The sequence below is a fragment of the Toxoplasma gondii genome, chromosome VIII, assembly GCF_000006565.2.
Source record: "Toxoplasma gondii ME49 chromosome VIII, whole genome shotgun sequence".
Classification (NCBI taxonomy): domain Eukaryota; phylum Apicomplexa; class Conoidasida; order Eucoccidiorida; family Sarcocystidae; genus Toxoplasma; species Toxoplasma gondii.
The window spans coordinates 1556700-1577750 of record NC_031476.1 but is presented as its reverse complement, the minus strand read 5'-3'; the positions used below and the strand labels follow the sequence as shown (position 1 = coordinate 1577750).

General features: G+C 54.9%; 1 protein-coding gene across 1 annotated transcript; it reads right to left on the bottom strand.

Annotated features, from left to right (window-relative positions):
* Positions 1-3180: 3180 nt before the first annotated feature.
* On the bottom strand, positions 3181-20202 carry TGME49_231815 (hypothetical protein; the record flags this gene model as incomplete). The annotated part of the gene is made up of 8 exons (XM_018780304.1): positions 3181-4914; positions 5348-6603; positions 7358-7757; positions 8599-8928; positions 9579-9778; positions 10551-11125; positions 12047-12947; positions 13485-20202. 8 exons carry the CDS (start codon positions 20200-20202, stop codon positions 3349-3351), a joined length of 11946 nt encoding a protein of 3981 aa, XP_018636838.1. The 3' UTR covers positions 3181-3348.
* Positions 20203-21051: the final 849 nt, after the last annotated feature.

Here is a 21051-nt window from a genome sequence, read left to right as displayed (position 1 = left end):
CAGAAACGAGCGCAAAAGCTGGTCCGACCCGCGCACCCGCCACCTGCAATTGAGCAGGAAGCCCCGATAGTATCATCCGTAACGCTGAACACAGAAGAATCCGTTCGCATCTTTTGGAGGACTGCCGTCCTTTCATTTTTCATTGTACTGTCTAGTTTTACTGAAAACCCCGAGTTTCACAAGGAACTGGGACACTTTCGAACCTACGGCATTCCGAAGCCCCGTGACCAGGTTTGTGCTTGGGCGCGCCTTGAGACACGTTGGCAGCGTCTGATGGTGGTGGGTTACTTACGAAATAGGCGGAATCAATTTCAGAAAACAACGATTTTTTTGACTTCTCTCAGACTCTCTACGACTGATAAATAGTGAATGCGATCTTTCTCAACGGCGACATAGTTCGAGACTCCGGGGCAGGAGGCCAGCTGTAGGGTTACATAGGGCAGTCGACAGGCACAGCTTTCACCAAGAAATGCGATGCGTGAATAGGACAGAACGAAGCCTTTAACGCTTTGTCTCCTTCCTCGGACTTATTCACCCTTTGGATACTACATTTTATGAAAGCGGAGTGGACTGCTTCTGTTTCTCGACAACAGTACAAGCTCGCGACACCGGGTAATCTCTGCACGTAGACCGCAAGGACAGACGACCTAGCTTTGTTGTCGGTCTGGCGTTTGCCTCCTGGCAACTGGACCTTTGAAAAGGCAATACTTTGTAATATTGGCAGTGACCAGTGGAAAAGGTGTGAACTCTGTCCTTGTCATATTCATTTTGGAGCGCGGTGGGCTATCCATCGGCTCAGAAGCTAGTCATCTGGAAGTGGTGTAAAGGTTTTACAGGAACTCTAAGCACTAGTTTTCCCCATAGGCGTTTTGTAAAGGAGCTCATATAGCGCCTTCGACCCCGCTGAACATGTGAGGACTGTTCTCAACGCGGCTTCTTCAGGCATGACGAGGGATATTATCTACCTCTTACGGGATTACATTACTTGGTCAATCTGTGATCTTACGTCCTTAGTGCCGGCTTCCTACGAAGGATATGGCCAGCTGTCGTAAGCGGTGCAGTGGAGTGGTGCTGTACAGCAAATAAGCCAACGGTGTTATTGACTACAGCATCCAAGCAAACGTGAATACCGGTAGGATACTAAAATCCCACTGTCCTCCCTGTTCACGCAGAAAAACGTATTCGGTTCACCTGCCTCTGGCTCCGTCACATATTGTGTACAAGTGCAGAGCTGGCAAGCGACACGTGCGACTCTCGTTACACCCCAGCCCAGATGAGTTGGCAAGATCGCAGAGGCGGACCCAGACGTCTAAAACACAATTTGGCAATCACTGAGCTTGATAGTTTTCTGCGTTGCTCCAGTCAGCGTTCCGGAAGTCTTGATGTGTCATGTGAATTTTCGGGCCCTCATGGACAAGGTCTGTCAGTTCCTTTGTCTAGCGGGGTAGGGCTCCTCGACGGCGTGGTCGTCGCCACGTTTGCCGCGCGAGAGAGTCTCGGGGAGTAACTAGATATTTCTCCAAGTCTTCAAAACAACTACTACAGCGAATCAGTCAGGCGCGACTCAAGTGCTAACAGAGGTCGCCGCCGTCTACCCTAAACCCCCAAGTCCCGCGTTCTGTCTTCATCGCCGGAAGAGGCATGTGGCAGCGAGACAAATCCCTGGTAGACTCAGCTTACTGCCTGTCCATCATCAGCTGAGTCATTTAAGCGTTCGCCGTATTTTTCTGTAGTGGGATCAATGGAAGAAGCAGGAGTAGCGTGTAGTCTACCTAGTCGTGGAACGTGGAGAGAAGAGGAGCGCCCGAAGACGTCATTTTCAGTTTGCTGCTCCGTAGTCAATTACCTTCCCAAAAACTTTCAAGACGACAGAAACGCCTGACGCCCTCTGTCACCATCCCTTTTGAGGGGACACAACGAAAAGGGCATGTGGTCGGAACAGCACTAGGCCTGGAGATTTGTTTTTTCTCACCTCAGTTGCGGTTACATCATTCTACTGCAAGCAGAAGAATCTCTCAGGACAGTCATGGAAGAAAAGTGCCTTCGTTTTTCCTCTTCCGCCTGAGAGATCCCCTAGCGCAACGAAGCGCCGCTTGGGAATCCAGCACTCGTAGAGGAAACCGATCCAGTGGGTGAGTATTTCTCGTCTTGACAAAAAAGATGGACCACAATGACACAGGCGTCGCTTGTCGAACACGTTCCGTTTTGGACAGAAGAAAGAATGTGGGAAAGCTTTCTTCACCTGGATGCCTCTCATTCTCCTCTCGATCGTTTCGGAACCCCCTCTTTTCATCTTTGACACCATGCTGCGTAGCCAACAAACGGAGCGCAAGCGAGAAGCAAGACGGCGTCCGTGCGTTACGCCGAACAAAGCCTTGTCCCGTCAGAAACACGAAGAGGCCACTCGAGGACTCGACGAACACTCAGTGTCTTGTGAAAGTCTTGTCCGGATCGAAAATCAGGCAATTCTGTGTGTGTGCACCGTCTTGTGCAACTTGCAGCTGAGTGGGAAAGGTGATACTGATAATTGAAGATGTGTCTGTCTCAACACCGAAGTGGTACGGATTCCAAGAGTGTTGTGCCGCCATATGCGTTTCTCATTTTATTGTTCTTCTGTTTTTCGAGTGTTACAACCCGTCAAGAAAGAGCGCTGTCTTCGTTTGCGTCGTTCGTTTCGTTAGGTCGCTCGTCCCGACGAACACCCAAGTGCATTTGCCTATTCCCAACCTACCAGGATTCACGCCTATCCCGATGATTCTCAGTTGAAAGGGTGGAGATCCACGCATCGTAAACTCATTCTGAGGCACTGACGTGTGGGGGTTTCCAAATAAACACAACAGAGCTTGAAGATGGGCGCGGACAACGCTGAAGCTGTAGGAACTCCAGTCTTTCGTTAATACTCAGACGCCTTCTCTTCACTCTTCTCTGCCGCTCTCGACTGTCTTCTTTTTGCCAACAACTCGGGAGACGAAGTGGACATCTCCGCAGTCACTGTGCGCCCTGATTCCCTTGTCGTACCACGATCTGTCATCGTGCCCGCCGAGGCCGGAGACCCTCTCTCCACACTCCATCTCCCTCTATGCATGCACCTCTCTCGCTATGCACACATGTCCATCTCCCGTCAACCGCATAAACTTCCCTTACACAGGTGTCCAGACACACCGAAAACTCACGCAGAAACACACACAAAATTGGATCCGGTACACCCAGACTTTCACGATGGCGTGAAGAGCATCCACCCAGTTCCTAAACAGGTGCCAGGCCAGCAAGAATCCGATCCTTTCTACTCACATGTCTTTGCGAGCATGCACTTGCCAAGATAAACACGGCGAAAAATCCTTGAATGCATCACCTTCTTGAGGGGTGTGGAGGTCGGACCCGCCGCACGGCATCACCACTGGTTTTTCTCTTCTTTTCGTCTCGCAGCTGCTCCTCCATTCGCAGATCTGCGCCCTCAGCTCTTGTTCCTCTTGTCTCTGCAGACAGCTGTGCCCTTTCCCTTGAGGCCTGAAGAACAGTCGCGTGCTCTCTACCACCTCGTGGCAGGCGTCTCTCCCCATCGTCGTTCTCCGCCGTGGATCTGCTGCATCTGAAGTCTTCTTCAACCGCGCCGAAAAACTCGAAAAGCAGTCCTTCCTCCTCTCTCGACAGCTTCCCTGCGCCCCTGCCTCCGACGCATGCGCGCGGGGTGTCTAGACGCCGGCACTTTGCGGCGCTCTCTCGCCCTCGACGGTCCATTAGGCGTCTCAGCGGTTTCGGCGGATTCAGAAGATCGACATACGCGTCTCCTGGAAGACTGCGGACGTAGGCGAGGAAACGCCGAAACGTCGAATGTGTCTCGAGCGTCTCGTCATCCCCAACGATCCACAGAGCGTCTCGCGCTCGCGTCAAGGCGACGTTCAGCCGTCGAAAATCGGCCACAAATCCGAGAGTCGAGAAAGCCGTTGCACAAGCAGAAGGCGGCGAAGACGCCGGGTCAGAACAGTCGCTCAATCCACCTTCTTGCGGGTCGGATAATGTGGGGGACGCAGCACGCGCGACAGCGGCATTTCGCGCTTCCACTGAAACTCTTGGTGGCAGGGATGCTTTCATCACACCTCTTCCTCGCTCTTCTGCCTCTTTCCCAGCTTCGTCTCCTCTACGCTTTCCTATCTCTGATCCCTTCTCATTCCCTCTCTGCTTCGTTAGCTCTGTCCCTGCGTCGTTTCCTGTCTCTCTTTGGCTTCTGCCTTTCTCGCTTCTGCCACGAGCGTCGCGAGAGTCGACGGCTTGAGCAGCAAGAGCTGCAGCTCCGGACGCTCTGACGAAAGAGATGATGATAATCGATTTTTCTCGTCCCTGGAAGGCGTCGACAGTGTTGATTTCAGGTCGCTCGCGCGCCAAGCTCAAAACAGGATCTTCTGCAATCAACTGCTGAAGAAGAGACACCTGCTGACGGTAGGGCGTAACCACCCCCACATCGCAAAGCTTCTGTCTGACCGGAGAAGAAGAAACAGAGGAGCGAGAAGCAGATGCAGCACAAGATGATGAAGACTTAGATGAAGATGTAGCAGAAGCCTTTGAAGAAGAGGTAGAAGTGGAGGTCGACGAAGAACCTGGAGAAGAAGCGGAAGAATGAAGAGGCAAGGAAGACCCTGAGGAGCAGCCAAGATTACGTTTCTCACGTTCAGACGAGGACGTTGAGTGCGGTCCGTCACAAAAGTGGATATACAGTATTCGGAGAAGACCGATGACGAAACGCGCCTCCTCGTAGTTGGCGAGAGAAGAAGACCTCGCATTTCCTCGATCTTCGACGCTCGGCACACGAAAAAACTTGAGAGGTGCGAAGAGCCAGTGGAGTCGAAAGCACGGCAGCCGCGGCCGCAACAAGACCGACGGACTTGTCTCCAAGCGACCGTCGTAAAACGCCTCGGACTGTGAACAAGAGAGACACCCGAAAACCGGAACTTTCCTTCACAAATCGCGTGTCTGAATCCAAGATAATTCCCCCCAGCGCGTATCACACGGTGTTGAAATTTCTGAAAGCTGTGGATTCGTTTTCCGGGTGCCGCTTGAAAACGTGCTCGAAAGAGAAAACAAAGTGAAGAAGCAGGAAACGAGCTGGAATTCGAGGCCTCGAGCGAACGAAATAGAAAGAGCGAGAAGACAGATAGCATGGAGCTGAAACCTCGTGGAGCAAAGGTGGCATGTGTGCTGATCTTCCTTCTACCAAGAGGCCTTTCAAGGATTCCATCCCACAATTGTACGCAAGCAAGGCTGGTTTCGCTCTAAAACATCGAAACAAGAAGTCGAGGAAACGCGGAAGGGCGCCTGCACCCCAGTCGGCATCGCCTGCTGTTGGTCTTACCGGAAAACGAGCAATTTCTTCCCTCATTCTGTACTGGGTTGTCAAGAGATTCACTTTGAGGTTTCGACTGGTGCGACTTAGGTTCGTAGTTCCCAGGGCAAGGGAGACCCCTGACTTGAGGCGCTTCCGTTCTTCTTCATCTCCTAATGGACCTTCTAGTCCTTCTTCTCTCGACTTGGATCCCCCGTCCTTCCTCGTCTGGCCTCTCCCTTCTCGCTCCGCATTCTCCCTCTCTTCTCCCTTCTCCTCCAACTCTCCCTCTTCCACCCCCGTCTTCGTCTTCTCTTCTCCCCTGTTCTTCTTCTCCCCCTCTCGAGAGTCTGTGGACCCGCGTCGGCCTTCTCTCCGTTTGTTGTCTTCCGCTGCACAGAGCGCGAGACGCTCGAGGAGGCTGCGGCCCAGTCCGCGTTTCTCGGCTAACGAGGAGAAGACTGTCGACGGCAGCTGCTGCGGATCCCCCACCAAGATGCATCTCTCCGGCGCCAGTCGCAGAGGAATGAGACACGACAATTCGCTCGCCTGTCCCGCTTCGTCAACCACGAGATACGCGTAGGAGAAGGCAGGTCTCGCGGCGAAAAATTGCGCCTGCAGAAAGCTCGCTTTCTGCTCCTGAGGGGTTGAAAGTCCTGGAAGTGAAGGCGAAAGAGACGCCAAAGCGGCTGCGCCCCCCCTCGAAGACGCGTGAGCGAGACCCGCAGCGGCCTGCGTCGCCAGGGTGTACGGACAGAGCAGTTCGTGGGCGCTAGCCGAGAGCGTCGCGAAGATGATGTCCGAGTTGAGAACGACTTGATGTCGACAGGCAGGCGACAGAGCCAAGCGATCTTGTCTTCGGGCTTCGAAGAGACAGGAAAGACGCGAATTCACATCCTCGAGTTGCGCGTCGAGCGTCGCTCTCAGATCCTTCAGGTCGAAGCGGCTAAGACACGCAAGAGCGGGGAGCAACTCGCGGAGGGTCTTCTTGCCTTCTTCGCCTGAAAAAGACGCGGCAAAAGACGAGGTGGAGGAGAGCATCGCGGCCACCAGATCGTCGACGCCGTCGGGCGAGTTCAGTCGAGCCCCGTCCAGAGCAGGGCCGCGAGAGAGAAGAACGCGGACGCACTGATGCTGCTGAACGAGAGACTTCTTCTTCTCGCGCAACTCCTGCAGCGACACCTGGAACGCGGCTTCCATCTGACATTCGTACCTCCCGCGCAGACGTTTCACCTGGGCGTCCAGAGTGATGGGCAAAACCGACTCGCGAACGCGATCTAAATTCCCTGAGAAAAGCCGCGCAGAGAAGCGATTCACTGAGTCTCTGCCGGCGAGTACAGGCGAGAGGGTGCTCGACGCGGTGGCCGTCTTCTTTACATCTGGAAGGTGCCGGGAAAAAGTTCGAGTGCCTCAGCAGACGAGAGTCAAGATGACACATGCAGCAGCACCAGATCCAGCTGACCACCGCGTGTGAATAAAACACAGCTAGCCAAGAAAGCCGAGGTTCAAAGCAGCTGCGCAAACAGTCTTGCTCCTCACTTCCTCGCTACTGTTTTGTGTTCACCGCAGACGGAAGTCTGCCGTTTCCTCTGCATGCGTCGCGTGTGCCTTCCTCGCGTCAGTGGTCTACCCAAGGTGTTTGCCTGCTTACTCCGGCGTTGGCCGAAGCGACGAAGTGAATGGCGTTGCAGAAAAACCCCCCAAAGGAAATGCGTTTTTGATTCGTCACCGCGTCGAGATGAATCTACTTGTGCGAGTCTTGTACACGAGAGCAAAAGTCGTTTTCTCCAACACACTCATTCCGGCTGTCTGACAAAGAGCAGCGGACTCTACAACGGCTGCTCGGCGTGAGGATCTGCTTCCTTCCCCAGCTCTTCTGTTTTCTGCTCCTGTCTCTGTGCGTCGGCTGCTGGTCCACCCGGCTGGCGCAACTGTCTGAGTCCTAGAAAGAGACTTCTGAGGCGAAATCAAGCAAGCATCACACGACCCCTGCAAACAGAGAAGACTTGCAGAGGCGCGAAATCTAGAATTCTTGCTCACCGATCCGGAGACACGCGGGTCTGAATACCTCGCCTGTCATGGGGTGTGCCAGTCCGCGCGTCATCAGTCTCTCAGCGAGCTCGTCGACGGCGGCATTCGAGGGAGCGCAAACGAGAATTTTCTTTTTCAACCCGCTGCATGCGGGCGTCGGCTGGTCTGCAAACGATCGCCCTGCCTCGTGTTGCCTCCGCGAGGCAAGCGAAGCACTAGGCGAATCCAGGAAACGAGGCACAACGGACTCGACACTTTGTTCCTTATCTCGAAGGCGCTGCTGGTCGCGGAGTCGGCTGTAAAGGATCGCGAGCAGCGAGCAAATCGCCTGCGTCTTCCCCGTTCCCGGAGGTCCTTGAATCAGACCCAGCTTCGTCTCCGTCGTCAACACATCACGGATCGCCTCCGCCTGCATCCAGAGACTCCAAGATGCAACGCGGTGAAGACCCAAACTCGACCAGTCGTGTGAAGAGAGAAAGCCGCGCCGTCCAGCAGAACAAGACAGCGAGGACTCGGCTGAATCGACACTGACGTGTACTCTGCGCATGTAGGCACTCGTGTAAATGCATATATATATATATATATATGTATATATAATATGTATATATATATATATATATATATATATGTATATCTATATATGTATATCTATCTATCTATCTATATATATATATACTAGAGAAGATGATAAGTGGCACGGCAGAGAGACGCACGGGAGTGGAAGAGTTTTCGCGGATATGCAGAGACTCCACCTCTTTCTGTCTCTAGGGCTTCATCGAGGAAAATGTGTTTCTGATGAAAGCGCATGCAGGGAGACTTTCGAAGCGACGCTGCGTCGGGTCCGCTCTTTAAGTCTGTACTGAGTTAACACTGAAGCGTATTCAGCGCAACGTTTGCCTGCCATGCAGCTGGATCTCCTGTGTCGCAGCGTTAATATAGAAAGCCCCAGTGTTCGTGACAGTAAGCAGAGACACACATAGAGGAGGAAGGGGATGCCCACGAAGCAACGGCCTTGAAGACGCGACAGCTGGGGGAGATGAGCAAGCGGTCGAGTCTGCGATTCGCAAACTCAGGACTGGCAAGCAGCAGCCTCGGAATGGGTGGAAGTACACTGCCTAAACCAAAGCAGAACTGCACGTCGAACAGGTCCGTCGAGCGAGAAAACCTCCCTTGAACCAGACCCGCCCACCAGACCTCAGTGACGGCACCTGAAGCCGCTTCTCACAACAAAACAGATTTTCGCGCCTCACCTGCGAAGCATTCAACACGCCTCTACTCAGTTCTCTGTCCACCGCCTGCTTGAACCAAGCCCCAGCGAGCGCAGCCTCTCGCGCCGACCTTCTCGAAGCAAGAGAAGCAGAAGAAGGAAGAGAAGGAGGTAGGGGAGAGGACGAGGAGGATGAAGCAGAAAGGGTGGGGTCAGAGGGAGACAAGTGGAGAGACAGCGGGTTCAAGAGAAAGGGGAAGTGTGGAGACAACTGACTCAGAAAAACCGTCTGGATTTCCCTCACCGCGGTCGTCAGCTGCGTCAGAGAGACAGCTATCCAGGAAGTGTTCACGGCGACTTGCTCGAGAGGCATCTGCAGAAGGGAAGGAAAAGTGGACAGAACCTCAGGAAAACTTGCTAAAACTCACTCCTGCATGCGACGCGAATTCCCCGCACTAACATATGCAGACGCGAACCCTCAGGTCCGTCTCGGCGTTAGTTCTGCTATGAATACATTGGAACAGCTCATTCGACAGGCCGCAATGAAGGCGACTCAAGTGTCAAGAAACGACGTCAAGTATGTGAAGATGCTCAGGCTTAAAAGGAGGAGAGAGAAAGTCAAAAGTTGAACTCTGGAGTATGTCTCCGATGCCGCTGCAATACAGACTAAAACTCCTTCATTAAGTCGTTGACTGAGCTTCCAGGAAGGTTTATCGTTGAATGGGCAACGGATGCTCCGAAAGCTTGGGTTGCGGCCCTGGTGGGCTGTTTGTACACCCTGTCTCGCTCCAGCGGGGCGCCCATCGCCCTGTTAGTCTCTCTAAACTTTTCTCTGGCTACGAAGCCGACATCGCAAGAGCTGTCCGTTTTTGAGGACCCTTTCTTCGTCAGTGCGAAAAGCTCCCCTTATGTGCATCTGCCGAATCTGCAAAGAGCATGGAGAGTCCGATATGTCTATCGTCCGACTCAGGAGACGAAGCTACAAAGCGACTCCACTATTTTTCTTCGCCTTCTCCTACTTACGCGGTGCATCTGGTGTCTAGACAGCGCACTGGGCTGCGACAGGTCCCCAGAGACGAGGTGAGGAAGACGTAGAATAAACTGTCCGCCTCCACTCTTCTCTACGGCACTTCGATCTGCAGTGTCGCCTGTCTCAGACCCCTTGCCTCTTGCAGTAAAGTCCGAAACACTGGAGACGCTGTCGTCGACCCTTTCCACCAAGCCTGGAAAAAACCGACAGAAAAGGAAACCCACTGCAGTGAGAGAGGTGGAAAGCAAAGCCTCAGCAACTGAGGAAAATCAAAGCATAAACTCCACACATGGGGCGTACCGAACTCCCTGTTTCATTTCTCACACACACACATATCTGAATAAACATACATACATATATACATCACGAAACACATATTTATATGTATACATAAATGTCTCCATATGTATGTGTATATGTGTTGGGTACATCTGTATATGTCCACATAACTGAATATATATATAATTATATATACATATATATATATATATAATTATATATACATATATATATATATATATATATATATATAATTATATATATGTATATATATGTATGTATATACGTGCTTGTTCTTTCCTCTGTTTCTCCCAACTGATGTGGACCTTTTTCACGAGACACTTGAGACTTCCCTTTCCTCGTTCCCTCCTCTTATTCCCTCTTTCTCTCTCGATTTTTCCTTTCTCTTGTTGCCTCCACTGGCAGTTTCTCTCGTCCTCGTCTCTGAGCCTCCATCCGAGCGTCTAAGTTGATACGCGGCTGTATGCGACAGACGCGCGAAGTTCCCGGGCAAAGGTGCCTTTTCTTCAAGCACGCATTCTTTGAATGCCTTTAAAGGAGAATGCCTCACCAGTCGGACAACTCGTTCAGATCTGGAAGGTCTTCGTTTACCAGATCCAAATTCTCCTGTGCTCCTCGCACATCCCCTGACTTCTTCCCTTTGCCCATTTTCGATTTCGACTCACCTAAAAGAAACAAAGACTGAATCGGCTCTCGGGCCACCTCAGCGAAACTTCTGCCGGCGAAGCGTCTCATGATTTGCTCCGCAAGTTCGAGCGTTGTCTGCTCTTCTCCGCCCTCGCCTTCTCCCCGTCCGCGCCTCCCGGCGTCGAACATCCGACTATAAGCCGACCCCACGGGGAGAAGCAGCAGGAGCTCGTGCATGCTGAAGGGCGGGAAGAAGCGGTCTGTCGCGTCTCGCTCTGTAGTAACGAGACAGGGCGGGGTACGACTCGACGGCTCTGGGTCGACCCCTCTGTCTCCGCGGTCTCTTCCTGTGAACGGAAGGCTCTCTGCAGCAGAGCTGGAAGTCGAGGAAGGAGGTTCGCGAGGCCTCCACGAAGAGGAACTTCTCTTTGCGAACGTTCTGGCGAACGCAGAGAGCTGGGGGTACACTCGGGACATCGAAAGGCGGCTCCACGTCCACTGCTTCCCTTTTCGAACTTCTTCCAAGACGCAGAGGCGAGGCTCGAGGATCTGCTCGCGAAACGCATGCTTCAGCTGGAAAATCAACTCCAGGAAGAGCAGCGGCGCCAACAGGCTGCATGCACCAGACCGGCAGCACGAGTCAGGTGACAGAGAGCGAGCGCGCGGAGTGAGGAAGTGAAAACGGACTCAGATGAGGGAGGAAATTTCGGATTTCAATAGGAGAAGAGAGAAAAACGAGATGATGCTGAAAACGGAACCGCGTCTCGGGTTTACTGAAGAGGACGCCGGGTATGAGATACAAACAACGAAGATTTTCGTGTAGCCAACTCACTCCGAGAAAGCCTTTATTGGAAGGCCAGACTTTCACGAACTCACAACTTCTACTCTGAACGTTCCGCGGTCTAGACGCCCCCGGAAAAAAGGCTGTGTCGCGACTTCCAGTTTCCAAGTGTGAAGTGAAGGATCTCCAGGGCATGCAGGAAGGACGCGTCAACGCAACGCCCCTGGAGTCCCCGAAAGAGAAGCAGAGACTCATAGAGAAGAGTTCTCTTTGCGAAAAGGAGGCGAGAAGAAAGAAATCTCGATCGACACGGGTCTTCCATAGTAAAGAGATACCTTCGGAGATACTAGCCATCTCTTTCGCGTCGATACAGCGTCGTCACCCTACTTAAGTATTGGATTCGTTGCATCTACGTCTGCTTAATTAATTCGCAGAGAGACAGCTTGCCACAAGGGGAACAAGCACATGCCTACAAATCACACTGGATCAACTCGGAGCTCCCTGCAGACGCATGCATGAACCGGCAACGCCTCCTGAAGTCTCTTCTGTACGTCTTGCTAGGCGAACGACGTGGATTTCTCTTATCACTTTCATCAACAGCCTGGGCACAGTCAGCTCCACAGTCCCCTCTGCCTTCTGGACACTGCACAAGTCTATATCGGTGAAAGAACCCCCTTCGTTTCAGCTGAAGGGATCTAATTTATACATGTCCTGAAATGGACGATTCTCCGAAGAAGACGAGTTGATACTCACCTCTTATACTCTTCGAGGCTTCGGTAGCAAATCGGAAGCCGTCGCTGAGCATGGACTCTTGCAGCTAGGATTTCCAGAGAGTACTTTCCCCTGATTGACGAGCGTTTCCTCTCCCCTCGCCGCGACAGAGACGCAGACAGCTTCTGCATGCGCGACGTTTCAGGACAAGAGACGCTCGCGTCACTTGCAGTGTCTTCTGCTCCTCGTCGTCTCTGCTCTCCCCCACCGGCAGGAGAAGGCGAAAAGGAAGCGGAAGAGGAAGAAGAGGAAGAAGAAGAGGAAGACGAGGAGGAAGAAGAAGAGGAGGAAGAAGAGGTGGAAGAAGAGGAGGTGGAAGAAGAGGAAGAGGAAGAAGAGGAAGAGGAAGAAGAGGAGGAAGAGGAAGAGGAGGAAGACGAGGAGGAAGAGGATGAGGAAGAAGAGGAAGAGGAGGAAGAGGAAGAGGAAGAAGAGGAGGAAGAGGAAGAAGAAGAAAAGGAAGATGATGATGGGAGGGAAGCGGGAGATAAAGAATGTGGAGAAAGCGAGTGAATTTCCTCTTCATTCTCTTGCCACGGGCCTTCGTCGCCTCTCGCTAAGCCATGGATATCGACATGCAAAAGTCTCCAGAGAAACTGGTCAACGCCCGCCTCTGCCTCGACAACGATTCGTGCTCGTTCGAGGGCCATCTTCCGTTTTGTCTCTTCCTGCTCTTTCTGTCTTTCTCGTTGCTCGGTTTGTTGCTGCCGCATGCGTTGTTTCTGTTCCTTCTGCTCCCGCTCTTCATTCTTCTCTCGCTGTTCTTTCCTCTGTCGCGCGTCACAAACTTCTTGTTCAGTCCACGCTCGCAGTTTCTCCTTCTCCCATTCTTCTACAGACATCCACGCAGGTCTCTTGCTCCTTTGCCTGTGCGGCCCGCCACCTAGCGGCATCAGACAAACGTCGAAACAAGCAAAGCCATGTTTATAAGCAGAAGGATGTCTGTACAGAAATGAGTGGAGGCGCACCCACCTGCACATGGACGAGTTCATGCGAAACACAGGTAGAACGGGTGTCTACATATCTACGCATCTGTCGCTTTGTCTTGGATGCGCGCGCATGCGTCAACCTCCGTGTGTCTGTGACTGCGCGTCAGACGCATAAAAGTAGAAACGCGAATCAACGGCCCATCAGGATGTGCGATGCCGCATACACCCGCAGGAGAACAACTCCACAGCAGTCTTCTCGCTGCATTTCGGCCCTCCATGCGAAAACAAGCTCCACCTTGAGAAAGACAGAAGCAGATAAGGCACTCCTCTGCACAAACACAAACTGTCAGAGAGAAACTTCACCACTGCCGGCACTGTACGCTCCTTCGTCCACTCCGCAACTTGCGCTCGACCTTGTTTGCCCGCTCTTGAGACTCCCGACTCAAATCGCCGTCTCTCCCGCCGTCCGCTACTAGCGCCGGGTGTCTTACTGGCACTGGGGGCGAGGAGCACATGTCTCTTTGTCGCTTCTGGAGGTCCGGCATCTTTGTCTCTCAAAGGCTTTTTCTCGAGTTCTCTCCGCATGCGTCGAATTTGTTCCGCTCTCCGTGACTCCGCAGTCGCCTTTTCTTCTCCTCGCATCGCCTCTGCCCTCCTTTCTCCCTCGACGTTGCTCGTCGTCTCCACGCCTCCTCTCCGACCTTCGGGCCGCGGCCGACGCACCACGGGGCCTTGGAACCCGATTTTCTCTGCGACTGCTCGTAGCTTTGACTTCTGATTCAAGGCAGACAAGGAAGCGGCGCTCGACCTCGCATGCACGCTCTTCTCCCAACGGGAAGAAAGCAATCCCGCGAGACTCGCGCCTCTCAAGGATCCTCCCCGCAGAGCGAACCCCCCGTCCAGTCGAGCCTGGAGGAGCCGCTGAGCGCGCCGACGGGTCTCTGTCACCTGTGCATGCGCAGCCGCAACCACCGAAGCAGGTCGAAAAGAAGACGCAACACACAGAGGAGAAGGAACAAGAGGAGACGAAGCGGAAGAAGGAGGAGAGTGGCGACGAGCAGGCATGTTTTGCAGGAGACTCGGAGAAGAGCGGGAGGTATCGGGGTGTCTTGAGGTCTGTAGCGGAAGGCCTGGAGTTCTCTGTAGAGGTGAGGAACGGAGAGTCGGATCCAGGGACGCGGCAGACCTTTCCTTGGCATTTGAGGCGTCTGTGTCGCGTTCAAACTTGGAAGAAATCTTGTCTCTCTTGCCTTCCCTCACTGCGTCACCTTCAGCTCCAGCAACCGCTGGTGGACCAGTTTCCGCGCGCCAGTCAACGGGTGACTCTGGAACGGTGAAAACCGAGCGGAGAGAGACTTCGCTTCGTCGAGGACGGCTCCCTCCCCTCCGCGCTTGCTTCGCCTGTACGCCTGCCTCCTGGCGACACTGCATCTGCTCCACAGCGTCGCGCGCCGCGCACACCGTCAGCTGCAGGCCTTGCGCGGCCTCTGCGTCTGCCCACAAAGCCGAAAGGTCGGCGCTCCCAGGAGCCCGAGACACAGAAGAACAAGGAGGAGAGAAAACCGAGAGAGAGGAAGGAGAGGGAGAAAAAGAGGAAGCCGAAGAAGAAGAGGAAGAAGAAGGAGCACGGAACCGTGAAGAAGACGAAGACGAGGAAGAGCGAGATGAAGCGGCAGAAGGGGAGAGACACGGAGAAGAAGAAGGGGAAGGATGAGCAGAGACACCGGAGGAGCAGGTGGAAGACGACTGGCCTATGCTGAGAATTTCTCGGCACGGTGAAGACTTCGAGCTGGATCTGGAGGAAGAAGTAGAGGCGAGAGAAGACCGGCGACTCGGAGAAGAGCCAGAAAAGGCTAGAATTTCCGACGAATTCTCCGACGTCCGTTGTCGCTTCGTCTGAGCATGTGGAGGACGCGGTCTCTCTCTTTGGTTCTGCCTCTTGACTCCGGCTTCCCTGAGCTGCGCCTCTCCTCCGCTTTCCTCGCTCTCTAAGCATGTCCACTCGAAACCAGCTTGTCGTTCGCTCTCTTGCTCGTCCTCTCTCCATCTTTGGCCATGCGTTCTCCCTCTACAGTCCTGCAAACGCGGCTGTCTCCTCTTTTCTCCTTCTTCTTTTCTTTCTTCTTCTCCATCTTCATCGTCGCTCAAAATCAGCTCCACGTCGGGCGGTCGACGGTCTCCGTAGTTCCGCAGGGAAAAGGAATCCGAGCCAGTTTTTTCGTGTGATCTGTCGCGCATTCTCTGTCGCTCCAGACTGCCGCCCTGCGGATCTTTATCGGAACCTGAGGGACTCCAAGCGCATGCAGTGTCCGTTCTATCTCTTCGGCGAGCTTCTGTGTCTCCTCGGAGGCCCCCGTCGAACCCGTCCACGCTTCCTCCTTCTCTCTCGCTTTCGCTTCCGCGCATGGCGAGCTCTTCAGGCTTCGACAGAAAAACGTCTCTCACAAATGCGGAGTGCTTGCGCGGACTCGGCACGGAGGTCGAAGGCGAGAGGAGGCTCTGCGGCTCTTCATCCGAATCCGAGACGAGAACGACTTCAGGCTCCTCAGTGGGACGAGCGAAAGAGGAACTCTCGCCACCCTCGTCTGCTTCGAACTCAGCGCGGGCCGAGCGCCGCGGCCTGGCCATATGCGGCGCAGACACATCTGAGGGAGCGCGCCCTCTGGAAGTCGCCGCAGCTGGAGGTGAAGCGAGAAGCGGAGCATCGCCCCGGAAAGATGAAGAAGAACAACTCGACGCTTCCAGATGGCTTTGACCTTCGAGATCAACAGGAGGTCCGCCGAGAATTTCATCCATCAGACGCGCGACTACGTCCTCTTCACGCCAACTTTCAACCTCTGTCGTCTCCTCGCTCCGGGCTCGACCGTTCTCCTCGAGTTGCTCTTCTTTTCGGCTGTCTGGCCCTTTCGGATCTCCCGTTTTCTCGTCTCTTTCCTCGAGTCTCGGTAGGGATTTGGCGATACTCCTACTCATGCGCTCCAGCAGATCGCACGCCCACATCATCCCTTTCAAAACCATTTCTCTTTCATTCTCTGCTCCTTCCTTTGACCGTTCTGCTCCCTCCCCTTCTTCTTTTCTCTCTGTCTTCACATCTCCACGGCGCCCGGACGCCTCTGCGTCTGCAGACGAGAACTCGCCTCGAACGTCTGTCGCCGGCCGTTGCCGTGCAAAGGTTTGCGGGGCGAGTGTCTTCCGGTCTTGGGTTTCAGAGAGCCTCGACTGCCGACGTGTCTCTCGAGTCTCTGCGAGCGAGCGAGCGCGGGCGAGAGAGACTCGGCGTCTCTGGGCTTGGCTAGCCACTGCATGTAACACCAGGGCCAGCCGCTCTGTGGGTGGTTTCCGACTCGCGAGCGGAGCCTGTGGGTGGGAGAAGAGCCGCGAGGAGAGGCGAGAAGGTCCGTGAAAACAGAGAACGCATTTCCTCAGCAGGGAAAGCGCAAAAAGCAACGCTTTCAGGACGAGGAGTTCCATGTCATGCACGTCCGCGCAACACAAGTTGAAACTGAGAACCACTGACGCCTCTCGAGGCAACAGCCACGCGTCTGCCGCACTCGCCTCTCTCTGGGTTCCGATGTCGCTGTCCCCTCTGGAAAAAGGTTCATCTCCATCTCTTCCTTCTCCTTTAGCGACAGCTTCTTTTCCTGGAGCGGCACTTTCTTTTTCAGCTGGAGTTACTCCTCTAGGGACAGCATCTTCTGCTTTGAAAGCAATTTCTTCCTCTCCAGAGCTGGCTTCTTCTCCCTGGGAACCGCGAAGGTCAGCGCGGACTCGCGACACCCGACGTTCTGACAGAGAGGGGCGACGCTGGAGGAGACACCACAAGTCGAGGAGCCCCGTCGCAAGCTTTTCAAGAATTCTTGGAAGGCCCCCAAGAGCGAGCGTTGCCGACTGTCCGTCGAGAAGCAGGACGACGCGAGAAAACCCTTCGCCTTTTTCTGCTCGCTTCTTCTCTTGCGTCTCACCATCTGGCGGGAACGGCAGCAGCAAGAAGAGGCCCTCTCTCTGTAGAGCAGCGCGTTCTTCTTGGTCACGAAGAGCCAGAAACCGGGCCAGACTGGTGTCTCTCGCGGCTGAGCAAGAAACCGGAGACGCGGCGCTGTCTAGACACCCGCGCTCGTTTTTCTCCGCGGCGCGGAGGACCGCCCGCTTCTTCTCGTGAGACGCGCAGGCACTCAGTTCCTCCTCGATCGCAGCCGCCACGGATCCAAGGGCAGGGAACTGAGAGACGTCCTTTTCTCTGCCGAGCTCGGCGCGACCCAGATGTTCGCGCCGGCGACGCTCCCATCCTAGACGCTTCGCTGCTTTCCCTCGACACACGAGAGAAGAAGAAGACGGCTCGCAGTCGCGTGCAGAGTCCAGGGGAGGAAACGAGGAGGAGAACGAAGAATTGTTAGGAGTCCACGGCACCGAGGATGAGCAAGAGGGATGGGGAGACACCCGAGGAGAATACCGTGGTAGACCGTGCGTCGCGAACTGGACGAGTTCCTCCCCCACTTTGCTGGCAGGCTCGGAAAGGGCTGCAGGAGAGGAGAGAACGACGACAAAGAGAGAGTGGAATGCACGGAGAATGAGAACAAGCTGGTGCAGAGAGCTGGAGACGTTCTCTTCGACCTCCCTCTCGCGCTCTGTCTTCTCCCCGTCACTCCGGCTTTGCTGGTAGCAAACGTCCAAGTCCTCCATCCATTGAGTCGCCCGCAGGGAGAGAATATGCAGAAGCGTGCACCACACTTGCGTCACGCTGAGGAGAGCAGACATCGGCGTAGCCACCGGCGACAGTTCCAGCACTCTGTCGCCGCTTTCGGGGGCTGAAGCTGCACTCGCCTCCGCCCAACAGGTCCCCCCTCGCTCTTCTCCCAAACACAGGACTTCGTCATCGGACGCGCCAACTAGACCCGAACGCTCTCCGGAAGCGAATGGAGATGGAGAGGAAGACAGAGAAGAGGAAGAAGAGGAAGAGGAAGACGAAGACGAAGAGGAAGACGAAGAAGAGGAAGAGGAAGACGGAGAAGAAGGCTGTAGAAGAAGACCAGGCTTTTGGACAGCTGCTATGTGGAGAGCGGCGCAAGCAGCGAGGCGGAGGGCAGGGAGTGCGTGGGTTTGGAAAGAGAGAAGAAGAGGAGCAACTTCGAAGGGATGCAGCAGGAGCGCATGCAAAAGAATCCCGATGCAGAAGATGGGAGAAGGGAGGAGAGGCAGAAGCAGAGTCGACGGCGGCAGAGCGGCCGAGGACGCGAGTCCCGAAGCTGAAAGAGACGCCTGCCAAAGCTCGTTGAACCGAGTAGACGAGAGCTCCTCCGGGGACGACCAAGCAACGGCGAGAAGAGAAGGATGACTCGTGACAAGGCTCCGCAAAGTTCTCCGGTGGACGGACAGCCGCTCGCGTATCTCGGGTGTCATCCCACACAGCGACCATAAGTCCGCGCTGCTCAGTCGCAGCCACATTCTTTCACTCTGTTGTCGTCGCGTCTCTGCGTTGCCTTTGTTCCTTCTGTCTCCCTTCGAGTTTGTCTCTCCATCGTTTCCTCTCCATGCCCGTTCTTTCCACGAGTTCTCCCCTTCCAGAGTTCCTTCCTCCCCCTCCCGAATTCCAGGCGAAGCAGACGCAGAAGAGGGAAGAGAAGCAGAAGGAGAAGAGGGAGGAGGAGGAGAAGAAAAAGAAGACGCGTCTGCTCCAAATGCACAAGCTCCAGTCTCACGTCCTTCTGCAGGGGACAGACAGAGAGCCCTTTGGCGCAGAAGAGGTAGAAGCAGAGCCGGAAGCGAAGAACCGAAGTCCCTCAAATCTTCCTGGAGCGAATCGAGAGACAAGGGGAAATCCACGTACAACAGTCGAGCGCTGTCCAGGAGCACTTCCAAGAGTGCACAGACAGTCGAGTAACGAAGAGAAAAACAAGACGAAGAAGATGCGAAGTAAGAGGAAGAAGTGGACGAAGACGACTCAGAAGAGGAACACGAAGAAGAGGCAAGGGGAGACGTGGAGGCGAGAGGTGCAGAAAGACAAGACGAACGAGGAGAGCTTGACGCGGCGGGTGAGGGTGTTGAAGGCACAGGAGGATAACAGGTAGCAGAGACAAGTCGCCCGGGATCCGAAGAGTTGGAAAAAAACCGTTTCTGAGAAAGGCGTTCCAGCAGCCCCTGCAGGTGTGTTGTGCGGAATTCCTGTCGGCATGCATCCTCTGTCGACGGGATGCCAGCAGAGAGAGAAGGCGTATGGCGGCAGACAGCGAGTCTTTCCTCCTCGTCGAGAAACGGTCCTTTCTCTTCTTCTGTCTCTTCACTGGTTGTCCAGAGGCTGAAACGGGTGACGTCTCGGGTGTCTGTCGCCATCTGCCTCGGCAGCGGAATCTCCATGTGTATTTCCCTGTTCTCCCCTCCGTCGGTCGTCGCAGGGGCTGCAGCTCGTGCGTGGATGTCTGGTGGAGTCTCACGTCTACTGGCTCTCGTCCCTGCCTCCACACTCGTCTGTTCTGCCGCGTCCTCCTGTCGGTTCTCCTCGTCTCTGCAGTCGCGATCAGCGGCGAGGACCGGCAGGAGACGCAGCAGGTCCCAAGCCAGAAGTTTCTGCTGGAGCCTCGCGCAGAAACTCCTCGCCTCCTCAGAGTCTTCGACGTCTGTCAGGTCGTCTGCGCTCGCGGCCGTCGCCTGGCTGTTCAGCCGCGCCTCCTCTTGGCTCCCTCCCCGGCTTCTCCCGAGCGCAAGGAGGAACTGGCGACACCCACACACATAGGCCACGACGCATGCCGGGCAGCGAAGAAGGCAAAGAGCGAGGGCCGCGACCACCTGCGACGCCTCGTGACTTCTCTCCCCGGTCTCTGCCTCGAAGGCGAAGGAGTACAGAACGCGGAAGCCGTCGCAGACATTCTCACGAGAGCAAAAGATGTGCACAAACGCAGCGCGAACGGGCGAGCCCCCAGGCGACGCGACGCAAGAGGCAGAAGAGCAAGATGAGGAAGAAGAGGAGACAGATGAGCCAGAGGAGGAACAGACTGCGTTGGAGACTTTCGAGAAGAGGCGGTCGTAGGCTTCCCAGATTGCAGAGCCGACCTCCTCGTCGTCGTGCACATCTTTGACGCCGAGGAGGTCTGAGATGCTCGGGGGCGCCGCTGCGTCGCTGCGATTGGCGGCGCTTCGTCTTCCTGGAAGGGAGAAAAGGGAAAAATCTGCAACCTCCGAGAAGAGAATGTTTTCGTCCTCGTCGGGGAGCGTCATCGCGGCTCCACGCGTCCGACACGCCTCACAAACCGCCTCGGGAAGGTCCACAGGGCATCGTCAACGAGTCGCAGGAGAGGAGGGGGAGGAGAGAGAGACTGGAAAGGAACGAAGAAAGAAAAAGAACAAAGAGGGGGGGTAACCGAACAGGAAAGGGAAGACAGCGGGACGCGGCAGCGGGGACGAAGGTTGCCGCGGGAGGAACCAGGTGGAGCGACCGGCAAGGCAGAAATAGGGAAGTCGCTCTCCGTCGACCTGCCGACAGCTGTTTTCCTCAGAAACGGAAAAAGCGGCGTTGAAAAGAGAAGGGAACAGCGAGGTGACTCCAGCTTCGGTCGGCTGGCTGCAGCAAAGACGCACAAGTCGCAAAGGAGACGCTGCGATGAAGACAAGGGGCAAAGACCCGCGTGGCAGACAGTCCGGAGGCGCATCGAACAGGCGAACGATGACGCGAAAGAAGGCACGAACGGTCCGACATAATTGAAAAGGCACTCGAAAGGCAAACCGGACAGTTACGAAAAGAAAAAAGAGGGGAAACTTGGCCAAATCAGCGACCAGGAGACGTCACACTGCGGTGTGTCTCGCGCAGCTGAGTCGAAAGGCTCGGATCGCGGCGGCTTTTCAGGTGTACATCCACCCGAAAGAAACAGGAAACTGGGAACAGCCACAGGCACGGAGACAAGCAAGGCTGCGCTGGATGCGAGGGGTCAGCTTCGGAAGTTTTGCGTTAAAAGGCGAAGCCAGAGTAGGAGAGCCGCGACACGAGTCTCGACGCAGTTCGCCAGTTAAGCTGGAACGCGCATACCGCGAGAGAGTGGAAGCAGCGCGGCCGGAGACGGGGAGACCGGG